The sequence below is a fragment of the Elgaria multicarinata genome, chromosome 6 (genome assembly GCF_023053635.1).
Source record: "Elgaria multicarinata webbii isolate HBS135686 ecotype San Diego chromosome 6, rElgMul1.1.pri, whole genome shotgun sequence".
NCBI lineage: Eukaryota > Metazoa > Chordata > Lepidosauria > Squamata > Anguidae > Elgaria > Elgaria multicarinata.
Window position 1 is genome coordinate 25,921,797 of NC_086176.1, and position 14,608 is coordinate 25,936,404.

A 14,608-nucleotide genomic window follows, 5' to 3' on the forward strand; every position below is an offset into this window, starting at 1 on the left:
TTCACGTACTGGAAGCATTTTCCCTGGTAACAAAAAGGTAAAAGTGGATTAGTATTTATAATTATCATTTAATTTATTGTATATAAAACAAAACCAAAAAAAGGTCTGTGTACAAATATCACAAAACATCAACAATTTCCAAAGATGTAGTGCCTCAGAACAGATTTTAAACAAGAAAAGGTTTCTTTCACTTTTTAAAAACTTTTTTTTCTGTTTCTTTTTTCCCCTCCTGTATTCTTTTGTTTTAAATTCTGGCATAAATATATTAAAGCTGACCAAAAAGAGGGGGAAAAATTCCAGGGCAAGCTACATCACTTCCTCATACAAAAATGTACAAAACATTAGCTTCTAACTAGACATAACATAATACTGGTCATCACAGTTTGACAATTAGTATAACTGTGTGTTGTTGAGGGAATATTGTACCGGAGGGTGATAAAAAATAGCTTCTCTTCCCATCTGTCAGATCAGGTGACTTCAGTCATAGAGGCAGAATGATTCTGTGGGAGAAGGGGACACAAAGCAAAGAATACTTTTTAGTATGATACAGTCAGTCTGTAGTCAGGACTGATGAGGTAACAAAAAAATGCTATCCAAGGGTCAAGCTAAACATTCTACTCATCACATGTATTGTAGCTATGCATGACAGTTTTTCTTACTCTTGTGTGAGTGTGCAGGCCCCGATTCAGATTGGGACCATGGCGCTCCATGAGAGGGGGCTTGAACCTTCCTGCTACACCCATTTCTCCCTTAAATTCCACCCCCATCGGTGGGTGGGTGTTAAAAACAAACAAAAAATGTCTTGGTTGGAGACGTTTTTCTAACACCCCCACCCCCGGCCCCTGCTAGTGATGAAATTTCAGGGGGGAAACAGAAGGGAGAAAGGTTTAACCCCTCCTTTTGGAGCATTGTGGTCCCAATTCCTGCCTGAAACTCTATAGAGAGATGCTGCCAGTCAGTGCAGACAATACTGAGCTAGATAGCCCACTGGACTGATTTGACTGGCAGCAGATTTTTATATTCCACTGTTATGTTAAAGGACAGAGAGCGCCTTCTTCCTTAACAACCTGCCCAGTCACTGAGGTCATCTGAAGGTCTGCTCCTGGTGGTTCCATGTGGACCTATGGTCCGATGAGAGTCCACGAGGAGAAGAGCCTTCAGTGTGGTGGCCCCCTTCCTATGGAATTCCCTGCCTTTGGAGGTCAGGCAGGCACCAATGTTGCATTGTCTTCAGCGCCTCCTGAAAACATTGTTCCAGGAAGCTTTCCCTGAATGACTGGCCGCGGTTTTATTTGAACTTTGTTCATTAACTTTTAATGATTTTTTTAATTCTGTTTTTAGTCTTTCATTAGAACATAAGAACAAAAAAAAAAAATTAAAAAAATGCCATGCTTGATCAGACTGAGGGTTCATCCAGTCCAGCATTCAGTGGCCAACCAGCTGTTGACCAGGGACCAACAAAGCAGGAAATGGTATAACAGCACCCTCCCACCCATGTTCACCAGCAACTGGTACACACAGGCTCACTGCCTTGGATACTGGAGATAACACATAACCATCAGGGCTGGTAGCCTTTGATAAGCCTTCTCATTCTATTTGTTCACTGCTCCGGAATCTTTGGATAGGGGGCGGTATATAAATATATAAAGTACATATTGCATGAGCAGTAAAAAAATGGCAATCTTGAGTGCAGCAGCGGTGTGCTGCCATTTCAAATAGAGGTAGAGGTAGAGGTGGGGCGCTGCTGCTGCAGAGGATGAGGCTCCTACTCTCTGGAAAGGCAAGACAAGCCTTAGTGGCTGTGGGTAGAAGGAGTCTGCTCCCTTCTCCAGAATTTCAAAACAGAGAGAGGAGGATTTAAAAGAGGGGTTGGGAACCTGTAGCCCTCTAGATCTTGAACTACAACCTCTATCATCCCTGTCTGTTGGCGACGCTGGGTAGGACTGATGGAAGCTGGAGTCCAATGATGTCTTGAGGGCAGGGGGCTATGGGTTCCCCACGCCTCATTAAAAGACAGCTTGTTCTTTCACTGGGGAGAATACGTGTGAACCAACCCAAAGGCTACAAGCCAAAGTGCACTTAAAAAAGCAACTCAGGAAATTGCAAGGTTTGGTACTTGGGCTTACTGATGTATTTTTTACCTGCAGCCTTCCCCAAACCTGGGGATGATGGGGGTTGTAGTCCATCAGGAACCAGATTGTCAGGTCAATTATCACAGATAAACTTTTCATACGGAGCGGGGTGGGGGGGAAACCAGGGATTTGCAAGAGCGGAATGGAATGCAAGCAACTCACGGCTTGGTAGGAGCGCTCTGATGAAGGCAATGGCACTGCCAACACCTTTGTTTCCAAACTTTACCAGCATTTATAATGCCAATGATATTAAAAAAAAACAACAGGGCAGAAAGCTGCCTGACTAGCTTAGTTGGAATAAAGAAAAGGCCTACCCAGATGAATTTTTAAACCTAAGAATTTTAAGAGGTTGTGATTGTTATTTTAATATTGTATTGGTTTTATATGCTCTTTTAACTAGTTTTATGTATTATATTGTATGTAATGTTCCCCGCCTCGATCCAGAGAGAGAGGCAGGTAAGAAATATTATTATTATTATTATTATTATTATTATTATTATTATTATTATTATTATTATTATTATTCTGTTCTGGCAACAATGCGAACTTGGCAGGGATAATGAGACAGGACTACCCACAATGGATCAAAGTTCAAAAGGGCAGGATAGACGGCACCTGTGCACTCAGCGTCTCCAAAGGACTCTCCACTCTTGGAAACGCCATCAGTGGCATGCCTCGCTGTTCGTCGGGCTTCGATTTAGAAGGAGCTCCGTGTGTGCCTTTGAAGTTATGAACCACGCATATTCCCTGTGGGGTGAGGCAAAAAAAAAAAAAGAAGAAAAAGGGGATCTTTGGAACAATGTCCCTCTTTTAACAGCGGACAAGGGACTTTGCAGTCACTTCTGATTTTGAGGCATTCATTGGGAAAGGACACGGCATTTATTTTTTAAAACTGGGATGGGAAACATGAGCCCTGCAGACTGCATACAGCCGTCCTGGCCTTGCTTACGACCCCCACTGCCAAGTTTGCTGCCAAAATTTGGTGGCATGGCAGCAAAAGGAGCTCGATTTCCACTTATTTTAAATAAAACAAGCTGCAGTCTTGTTGCCAAATTTCAGCAGCATGGCAGCACAGCTGCAAAAAACGGCCAACTTTTAAGAGGATATCAATACAGTTATTACATTATATAGTATTATTCCACGTCCAATAGGATGCCAATAAAGAAGGCTATCAGTCCTTCTTTATTGCTGTGCAACCATACCACCAAATGATGGCAGTGTGAGCAGGGTGCGGCCGCTGATCAGTTCCAGGATAAGTAAATTGGTTCCCAGACCCTTGAAAGGTGTCCATCCCTGATTTGAAAGAATTACATTGGGTTTTAAATATATCGCGAATTCTGATACTTGATGACCAAAGAAAAAAGCCTTAAGTCCCCTCCACAATTACATGGACATGCACCAAAAGGTCCCAGGTCTACTATAACATCTTTGCTCCTGCTGAGATTCAGTGGCAGGCCACTCACCTTGGCACAGCACCTAGCAAAGGTGTCTAATTAAAATTATGTTTAAAGATTTCCTGGCAGCTGGACAGCCATCTGTCAGGAATGCTTTAAGGTGGATTCCTGCATTGAGCAGGAGGTTGGACTTGATGGCCTTACAGGCCCCTTCCAACTCTACTATTTTATCTTGAGGATTGATTCATACTATGGCTGCCAAATGGACCATCCCTCCTGGAATGATGTGCTATGCCGTTCCTGTGGACTGCCTCCATGAGACAGGTGCATTTGGCTGTACCATTTTATAAAACATTCTTTTGCTGCCCCCAAGCTCTTGTGAAAGGCAGCCATCCTGGGCAGTAGGTTAGGGACTCTGCAAGAGATGGGTTTTAAGTGGAGGAAAGGACAGCACAAACCATTCACTTACCAGGAAGAGAGCTACCGCACTTCCCAAGATGAAGCCTGCAATGACATCCGAACAGTGGTTTCGATACTCAGAGACCCGGTTGAGCCCGGTAAGGAACGCAGCACATAGAGTCCCCAGGCACAACACTGGCTTGGCAAGCCGGCTACTCTTTGTCTTGATTGTGCTAGTGATGTACATCTGAAATACAGTCCAGAGATTGGCATTGAAGACTCAAGAGACAACTTCCTCTCCTATGACCCATCCCATGTCAGCTCTGATCGCCCATCTTGTTGATTCCAAAGTTTGAATTTCCCTTCCACGCAGCTGTGAGAAGCAGCCTTTGGATGTGGTCAGCACTCTCATTAAACCATGCAGCAGCAGGGGTAGGTCTTCCTTTGTCAGGTTGAGCGACTGGCATAGATGGAATTTATCCAAGCCATTAAACAGACACTTTTAATGGGTGGGTTCACATGATGAAAACTGACTTCACACAAAGCATCCCAGACATTTCCAGGGCCGCCATTCATGGGAAGAATGCAAGATATGAACTGCAAAATATTAGGGCAATACCTTTATTACGCCAATTCAAAGGACACAAAAATGTGCAAGCTTTCAAGATCGCCAGATCTCTTCAACATGTCACAAAAAACAGTCAATGGACAGGGGTGGGGAAGGCTGGCATGGATTTCGGGCTTTATTTCTTATACTTTTTAACATATGGACTGGTTGATCTGCAGAAACAATCCCAGTAGCCTGAGAGCAATCCCAATGTCTAAAAACAACAATACTGCCATGATCACAGAAGCTACTTCTCATTTTCTGGGGCAGTACCTGGGGCGATCATGGGCAAATATGGGACTTGGCCCTTCTCACTAAATAAAATGTGGTCACAGAAATGCGTCAACTAATAAGTGCGCTGTAACAGGTCATAATCCATTCCTGTGGTTATGTATGTTCTCCCCATCTAGGTATGTTTTCCCCATTCCCACCTGGTAAGAGCCACCATTTTAATTTTCAATGCCTTTGAATAAATGAAAGAAAATAAAAGGGCCCGCAGGAGTGTTGTGTTTTTTTTAAAGCAAGTAAACACAGGAGACATTGGAAGTGTAATTATAGGGTGAAAGATTTCTCTGTGCTCAGAACCATTCCTTCAGTAAAATTCGTAAAGCCACGATAGTGCATTTTCAACATCGCTGAGGACAAAAGAAGTGGGGGAACCAATTAGGAGAAATACACTAATTTCTGAGCCTGTAATTATAAGGGTGACAAGAGTTAGGAAGATGCAGTAGCACTAAAATAAAAAAAGTGATGGGCTAAATCAGCAGACACAATGCAAAACCTCTCCAGTGATTTCTGCTTTCCAAAACACAGCTTGGCTTTGTGAAGGCTGGCCCCAGCCTCCCAAAATAGTATCCGTTCATTAGCAACAGATGCCTCCAGAGTGTCATACATAAGAGACATAAATGGAGGTTGGGCCAGGGTTGGCTCATCCCCTGCAGAGGCAAAATGAGAGAGAGAGAGAGGAGGAGCAGGAGCAGGAAGACAACGGGTGTTGGGGCATCTTGAACTCTTGGTAAGAGAATGTGAAGGGTTTTTTGTTTTACTTGTGCTGAATATGTCATCAGGCAGAAGGGAAAGTTGGTATCACTCAGCTATCGTAAGAACTATGGGCAAAAAGTATGCCTATTCCATGCCAAACAACAACAACTATTCTGTTCCAAGACAGTACATTCTATGCAAATTTGCATATTTATTGATTTTATCCTGGTTGTGCTTTTATATTGTATTTTTTATCATGCTTTTATACTGTTGTTTTAAACTTTGAATAGTTTAAATTTTTGTGACCCACCCAGAAAGTTTCGGCTATTGGGCGGTATAGAAATGCAATAAATAAATAAATATTTTGCATAATTCATTCTGCATGAGGGGTCTGGTCAGAGTTTGGATGGGAGACCAAATTGAAAAGTTTTAGCAACAGCCCCATTTAAGCCCCGCTGGTCATGAGTTTTGGACTTTGGACCCTTGTTAATTTTCCTGCAGGGAGCTACAGCGATCCTTTGAGCGCTCCTCAGCTCCTTTGCAAAGAGGGGGGGAAATGTTAAAAAAAAAAAGTCATAAAAAATCAACCGATGACCCAATTTGATTCAAATTTGGTATTTGAATTACTGTGCCAATTTTGTTGTCTTTATTTATTTAAAATATTTTAAATAAATAAATCTGCAATTAACCACGCAACAAAACTGAATTGCAGATGGTGCCTAGATCTCAGTAGAAGACGGTGGGTAGAATTGGTGAGCTCACTTCTCAATGGCTACTAAACACCTGGGAGTTTAAAGATACTTATGCTCTCACACAGTTTTACATGGGAAATGAGATTGATGAAGGCTACAAAAGCATATCTGTATTCATGCTAGTTCCTTCCCACTCCCCCCCCCTGCAAATCCTCCCCTTCTCTGTCCGGAGAAGCAAATTAAATGACGCCATGGGGGGCTCCTGAAGTGCAAGAAGAGAAGACAGAGCTTTGACTCTCAAACTCTGCTGGAGCAGTTTGGTTTTGTAATGATCCAGTGAAAATTATCAGTTTGCACGCAAAAGAATACCGTTCCTGGTGTGATAACTGCTCTTTTGGCATCAGGGGGTACATTTGTTCTTGCAGGAAAGAAGGTGAACCAGGGGTTGGATGAGAAAAGAAGCTGTTCTCAAGGTGATTCAGTTTACTATTGCGAAGGTGGGGCAAATTCGGTGGAACCTCAAAGGTGTATTCTGGACAGAATGAAATTAAACCTAAGAAGCATGAAAATGAAGCATCCACCACTGAGCAGTGATGGATGCAGACCTCCCAAGGCCAGCAGAGCCGAAGCCTGTCAGATCCATACTGCTTCTGAACAGGAAAGATTCCAACTCTCTGTCATGCCAGGTGGGATGAAAAATCAATAGTATATCCTCACACACAAAACAGAACACTGCAACCATTATGACTGCTAGCCTTTCGGTTTACAGGGATACTGTGATGAGGGGACTCTCCCCTCACTACATGGAAGCCTTAGAGGCATGGGGGAAAGAATAACTGGGGAAGGGTAAGTGGTAGTGTAGACGCCTGGAAAAGGGTAGGTGGGACCGTAGGACCTTGCAAGCAATAGCTGGATCCCAGCTTCCAGTACAGCAGTAACAGATGAATGGGAGAGACTGGATGCTGGAGGGCCTGGGAACAAGGATAATCAATGGAAAGGAAGCAGACAACAGTGGAAATGGCGTTAAAAGGTGATGATGGCGGTGATGATGGTGTCTGGACCCCCATCCCCTAGATCTACTTGGAATGGTGAATGGATAAGGCTTCATCCATCTCTCTCTCTCTGCTTTCCCTTGTTACTGGGTGGTTTGATGGAAGGCAGGGTGCCTGAAGCTTCACAAGAGCATAGAGAAACCAAGTTGGGTGGTTTCCGGATGACTAACCATTCAGCTTGGATGACAAGGGATACCTATTCATGCATTTTATTTTAATAGCTTATATCCTGCCTTTAGTACTGTATGGCATGGAGAACCTCTGGCCCGTGGGCCTAATCTGGAAACCTTCATGGATTCCTCCAGAGAGCAGGTCTTAAACTCCCTGCTGAAGCGTCTCAAGAATTAAAGATACTATGGCCTTACATGGAAATAGAGATTGGTACAGGCTACAAGGGCCCATGGCGATCTAGGAGATGGTCAACATCAAGAGTACTTGGTGGCAGTGAAGACAGCAAAATGGCGCTACTTCCCTTTGCTGTGACACCCCTAAATAAACTCAGGTGCAACCAGCTGCCTTCAGAAGTCATAAAAGCTCTATCCACATTCAGTTGAGGGGGCAAACGCATCCGTGTCAATCAAGCGACACTATTCCGACCAACTAAACTAGGGGGGTTTGGTGTCCCAAATCTTAGGCTGTACCATGATGCTTTTCAATTGAGGCAACTACTCAAAATAATTAGAAATGAGACAGCAATCCCGTGGGTGTCAATTGAAAGCGCCCCCTGCATCCCTACGATCAGGGCGATCCCATTCCTTCCAACACTGAAAAAACATATTCAAACAATTAATAACCCATTTTTGAAAGCAAATTTAAAGGTATGGGCAAAGTGGGCAAAATGGTTTGCACCACCCCCTTCCCCCCTAACCCCGATTTTAGACCACCCCTGATTCAGAGATCAATTTAAGTATAGACAATTTACAGGTTGGGAAGAAAAAGGTTTTTTCCATATTCGGGATCTCTTTATAAAAGGAAAAATCATATCAATGCAACAATTAGAGACAAAACTGAGCCCACTCCCTTGTACCTGGCTCCAAAAAATGCAAATAGTCTCTTTTGCAAATGCTCTATATCGATTCCATAACATTCCACGCTCGCTTACTAGATTTGAGAAAGCTTGCCTGACTTATTCTAGAAAGGTTAAAGGGGGAGCTTCTGATATATATCACATGATGTTGAATTGTCAATTCCCAGATAAGGGAGGGTTAAAAATGATTTGGGAACATGATCTGTGCACCAGTTTCACTGAAGGTGAATGGAAAAGCTCGTGGCAATCAGCACCCTATAAAACAATATCAGCAAAAGTTAAAGAGCTCACTCTGAAAATCACTCACAGGTGGTATATTTATTTATTTATTTATCATACTTATACCCCTGTTAGACTGCACCATATTAGTGGTACTATATCCCCGCTCTGTTGGCGTGGTTGCTCAGTTCCTGGCACTTATATTCATCTTTGGTGGGAATGTCAACAGGTCAAAACTTTTTGGTCAAGGGTTTTCCAGACCATTACAAACATTATTCATGTTGAAGTAGAAACTGATCCAGCACTGGCTCTACTTTCCATTTTTAGGAATGCCAATAGAAACATTATTCCCAAAGCCTTGGTCACCCATTTGCTGGTTGCAGCCAGGTGGGAAATTGCCCAATTCTGGAAAAGCGACAGACCTTTTGACCATCAACGCTGGTTTGATAAGATTTGGAAACTAGCTTTAAATGATAAATTGACACAACATAGCAGGTTAGCAAGAGGAGAAATAACATCAGACACATTTGTGGAAAACTGGTTGGACTTTTTCACATTTATTAATATGAATCGTGGGGAACCTAGACCCCCAATGACTCAGGAATCCTTTTGGTCAGAGGTTCTAACTTAACCTGCATCTTTTTCTGTATCAAGTGCTTATTGAAGGAATGAACACCCATGCTTTTTTTATAGTGGTGCTGTGGGAACATTTATATTGTTGTTGAGTGTTTTCTTTTACTCTGTGTATTTATTGTATTTGTCCTTACTTGAAAATCAATAACAATAGTATTAAAAACAAAAGAAGTCATATAATTAGTTGAATGGAGTGCACCTGTGTGCAATTCAAGCATCACATGATCTCAGATGAAATACAACTGTTTCTGGGCGGCCCCAGAGTTTGTTGGGAGAGCATATCTAATGCTTTCTGAAGAAAAATCTATCTAAAGATGTTTTTCTATTTAAGATACATTATAGTCCAAAAGTTATTCATCATGAAATAAGGATTAGTTTTTAATTATGTAGCATGAGGCTGTATATTCATGCAATGTTACATTTTTGGGTAAATGAATTCCATTAATCCATTCACAATGTCATGCTCTTTCAGAGGTTTCTGTAAGATTATTGGGCAATTTTTCTATCTAGAAGATATTACCATAGATGCTTGGTTTTACAGTTCTCAAAACTGTGAATTTGTGTCTGCAGAGATCACAATCCCATTGTTCATTTGCAAATCTATGTACACAGAATCAACCCCTTACTTCTTAAGTGCTAAGTTTCAAAAAATTCAATGAATAGAGTGCACTTTTTTTGGGGGGGGGGAAGTCACATGATTAAATGGAGTCTTTCTGAGTAGTGATTTAAATCATGATTTAAATCAAATTGATTTAAATCAAATCCACCCTGGTCAGGATTGAGGGCAAGATGAATGGAGCCAAATGGAGCTGGACACTCACTCACTCACTCACTCACTCACTCACTCACTCACTCACTCACTCACACTCTCTCTCTCTCTCTCTCTCTCTCTCTCTCTCTCTCTCTCTCTTTCTTTCTTTCTTTCTTTCTCTCTCCTCCCTCCCTCCCTCCTTGACTCCTTTTCCTTGTGTGTCATGTCTTTATTAGATTGTAAGCCTGAGGGCAGGGACTGTCTTTTTTGCTAAGTGTAAGCCGCTCCGAGAGCCTTTTTTGGCTGAGGAGCGGGGTATAAGTATGATAAATAAAATAAAAAATAAAATGCAGGGCAATTCTAGAGGAAAACCTGTTTCAGTCTGCAAGGGCCTGGGTCTGCAGCAGAGGTTCACCTTCCAGCAGGACAATGACCTTAAGCCAAAGTTACACTGGAGTGGTTTAAAAACAAGGACCTAAATGTCTTAGAATGGCCCAGACGAAGCCCAGACAGACCTCAATCCTATTTAGAATCCGTGGCAAGACTTGAAAACTGCTATTTACCAATGGTCCCCATCCAACCTGACAGAGCTTGAGCAATTTTGCCAAGAAGAATGGGCAAATATTTCAGGATCCAGGAGCACTGCACCCTGTGCACGGGTCCCGGGTCCTCGTGAGGAATCGCAAGGAGCTGGGACAACCCGCGGTGACTGGCCACACATTCTGCAGTCTTGGGCTCAGTCCGAGACTGCGGGAAAAAACAGGCCTAAAGGGGAGGGCGAGATCCCGGGGCAAGGGAGGGATCATCCCTCCCTGATCCCGAGTTCCCCTGTGCGTCATGTGGACACACAGGGATGATCCTGGGGATTGCCCCGGGATTTCACCCTGTCTAGCTATGGCCATAGTAAGAGAAGCTGGAGGTCCTTAAAGCATTCAAAATGGTATAACAAAAGCAGGAACATAACTGACAAAGGAAGAAACTTTTTATGCACTTACCGTAGCATATAAGGCTGAATAAATGCTTAAAGCAGCATGTTTGGATGGAAAGGATCTCCTCGCCTTCTCAATCACATCCTGGTCACCGGTGCAGATATTCCCGTTGTTAACAAATGGGTGGTGAGCCCGGCAATCACTCCCAGTGTAGTTGGGTTTACACACAGTCAGGAAATAGGGTGCCAAGTTCCCTGTCACTACCTGGCCAGCATTTACAAATATGTCTGTGGCGAAAAGGCCAAATGCAAACACTCCTGCGAGGAGAGAAGGTGAAACAACCAGAAAAACAGAATTAGTACGACGATGCCTGGAACGTGACGGAGTGTGGTAGGAAGAAGAACAGTCACTCCAATGGCTTCTCTTTCGAATCATGAAAAGGAAAACTTGGCATGTGAATGGGAATGCAAGGCATGGCTTAGGGCCAGACCACAAAGGATGGGGATTTGGGATCTCGGCATTAAAGAAACCAAGCAAACACATGCAGGGGCTCTGCATCTCACTGCAGTCACAGGAAACTAAGGTACTGGGCCAATTGTCCAGGGCTCCTGCAATGCTGCCCAGCCTTGCTGGATGCTAGTCCTATCTGGATCGTGGCCTTGGTTCCAGTTAAATCCTGAGACACCAACATAATTGCATATCACATCTGAAGAGCAATGAGCTGTCTTCTATCCATGTTCTAATAATGCATAATACACATAGTTGTTGACACAGTAGTATCCTAGGTGGGGAACCTGAGGCCCATGGGCCGCATGTGTTCCGCAGTGAAATCACATGCAGCCCACAGCGACATCTGGCTCTCTGGATGCTCTGGGCCCACTCTTACTGCCCGTCTGGGAATCACTTCCTCTGGACCCTGGGAATCACCTACTCTTCTGCTTCGTGGGTGGGTGTGAGAGACAGAGATAGGTAGAGAAGAAGTTGCAGCTGCTATGCAGTGAGTCCAGGGGGAAAAAGTAATGTCCCTGTTTAATGAAGTGGTTTGTATATAACAAGATTAATTCTGATCCCTATTAAATGCTGCCAGGTTGATAAGAGCTGCTCATTTAGAATCTGTTTGAGGCGTTTGGCCAGGTTTTTAAGAGATTACACATGGAATGGAGGTTTGAACACTCCCCACTTTTTTCCATGGCATTAGCCCTATAGATGGTGTGTCTCTGATGAAGCAACTCGTGAAAACAGGATTTATAAACTAGAAGCCTGTTAAAAAGGTCCATAAACACTTAAGAGACTTATTTGTGACTTTACACTGTAAATTCCTACTGTAACTACAGCATATTTTATTGTTCATTAGGTTTTGAAATAGTGAAGAGACCTATCCGTGTCTCGATACTATTATTATTACAATTGTACAACATTACAATTGTTTATAACTTTTATGTTATCTGCTAAAGATGCAATAATGTTGAATTTTTGTTCTTGTTATAAAACCTTTGGTTCATTATAACTGTTCACCCCGTCTTTGATTTTAACATTTAAATATAGTTTTGTGCATTGTGCACTATTTTGTCTGTATTCTGTTTGTATCAACTACTGCTTTCTCCATTTCTACACCCTATTAAATGCTTCCAGGTTGATAAAAGAGCACGATCTCATTTTGCAATATATCCAGGCATTCGGTTCAAGATTTTAAAACCATCCCTTCTAGTTGGCAAGGAACTGGAGATCACAAGCATTCCGGTTTATCCTGCTTATTAAAAATTGACTCTGCTGATGCAGAAATCATGTAAGTCTTTGTTACCTGGAGACCAGCTTTAGTTTCATTACCCAACTGCCCCACTGTAAGGTAATTGCCAAGCTTTACATCTGACAATGGCATATGACATTTGTTAATACAAACTGATGGCAAAGAATTGGCAAGGTATTTATGTTGCGAATACTTTTTAATAGCTTGGCTACAAACATTGGTTGTGTGATGGTGGGACACTGTACATACATGCCTTAATCCTGTACTACTAATAAACACATTCTCTGAGTGTGGATCCTGATGTACCCAAAATCCACATACAAGAGGGAGGTATCAGCAGGCTTCGAGAAACCCAATGGTCTTTTATTCCTTACATCCCCAAGGCTGCAGGAAAGCATAAATTACATAGACCCATTATCGTGACACTTCTGCTTCACTGGGTTACAGTTTGAGTTGTTTGCCAAATTCATGAGCAAATTTACAGGGGGGACATATTTTTTCCACCTCTTTAAATAATCCTGTCTCATGTTCAAAAACTTCTGCTTCTGTTCAGTAACAACTTAATTACTTTCCAGAATACAGTTCTGGTTGTCTCTCCGCAGAGAGTCTTAGGGGTGGTTCTTATATTGCAGGAGCAGTTTGATGGATTCTCAAAGGAACCAAGAGAATTGCCTCATTCTGAATCAGACCGCTGGTCCATCTAGCTCAATATGATCAACACTGACTGGAAGTGGCTTCCCAGAAGTTCATAGAAGGGTCCTTCCCACCCTTTAGCGGATGGGTGGTCAGAGCTTGCGTGGTGTAATGGTTAGGGCTCGGACGGGGGAGACCCGGGTTCTAGTCCCCAATTGGCCATGAAGCTCACCGGGTGACTTCGGGCCAGTCCCTGACTCTCAGTCTAACCAACCTCACAGGGTTGTTGAGAAGACAAATGGAGAGGAGGAGGAAGAGGAGGAGAAGGAAGATCATGTACGCCGCCTTGAGCTCCTTCAGGAAAGGCAGGATATAAATTTAACAAATACATATATAAATGAACGTGTGGCCCTCCAGATGTTGTGAGACTATAACTCCATCAGCCTTGACCACTGGCCATGTTGGGTGAGGCTGATGGCAACTGGGAATACAAAACATCTGTGAGGCAGAGGTCCCCTCCCCCTACTCTAGCATCCTACTGCTCAATCCCACAGTGCCCCAGTAATGCAGGAATGTAAAAGCCGAGCAGGAGAACAGAATCATGTAAGAATAACCATGGCCAGGCCACCACCAGTGCCACCCCCATTCCAGTTTTACATGTATGTCTCTCCTGGTCCGCTTTCTACATTCCTATGTTACCAGAGCGGCATCAGATGGGGTCAAAAGGAGCCATCACCCGCTTCACGCCAGGAATGCAAGAACCTGTCCTTTCAAGCCGTCCCATGCCTTGAACAGGTGGCATCAACGACACATCAAAAGGAAGCACTTTTACATCTACGGGATCATTCCAGAAGCTGGCACACACGCGGAAGTGGTTCAACTCAAGCGGCCCTAGGAGTTAGACTCCCCAGCCAATCCAGTGCGCTAGCAAAAAATGAAAAGAGAGAGGAAATGCTTGGGAACAAACACTAATTAAAGCCAAGGCTGCTGAGATGCATCTCCATAAGATCGCCAAGAACAAGCATTTAGCCACGTAAGCACTCCACAGATGCTTTTAGCACTGGTCCTGCAGGCAATAATACCTGATGAGCTTATTGCAGCATGCAGAATGTGCTGGAGCAGCACAATGGTGCTGAGGGCCTAAAAGCAGGCTGGCCTCCTGCTCTCTGCTAATGGCCCTTTATTACCCATCAATACAGCCCAGAGGCGGTCTAGAGTTCAAGGGTATTTTTATTTTATTTTTAAATTAAAGTTGCCTGGTATTTCGTTTCCCCCAAGCAGTGTCATTACTTACCCCTTAATTACCAATCAGGGCAGCAAGAATCGGGAACTACGAAGCCATAGCTAGGAGAGTGAGCTGTAAGTCCCAAGTTCAAATCTCATATAAATTGCAAACTCACCTAAAGTCACTC

The 14,608-nt window shown here is 43.2% G+C and overlaps 1 protein-coding gene across 1 annotated transcript in view; it reads right to left on the reverse strand.

Annotated features, from left to right (window-relative positions):
• Positions 1-217: 217 nt before the first annotated feature.
• Positions 218-14,608, reverse strand: part of PLPPR1 (phospholipid phosphatase related 1) — a 140,189-nt gene continuing 125,798 nt past the window's right edge. The window contains exons 5-8 of the mRNA XM_063129181.1: positions 10,883-11,133; positions 3,996-4,172; positions 2,748-2,879; positions 218-500 (exon numbers count right to left, since the gene is read on the reverse strand). Coding sequence (XP_062985251.1) covers positions 468-500; positions 2,748-2,879; positions 3,996-4,172; positions 10,883-11,133 — 593 coding nt within the window. The 3' untranslated portion in view covers positions 218-467. The remainder of the gene's footprint in view (positions 501-2,747; positions 2,880-3,995; positions 4,173-10,882; positions 11,134-14,608) is intronic.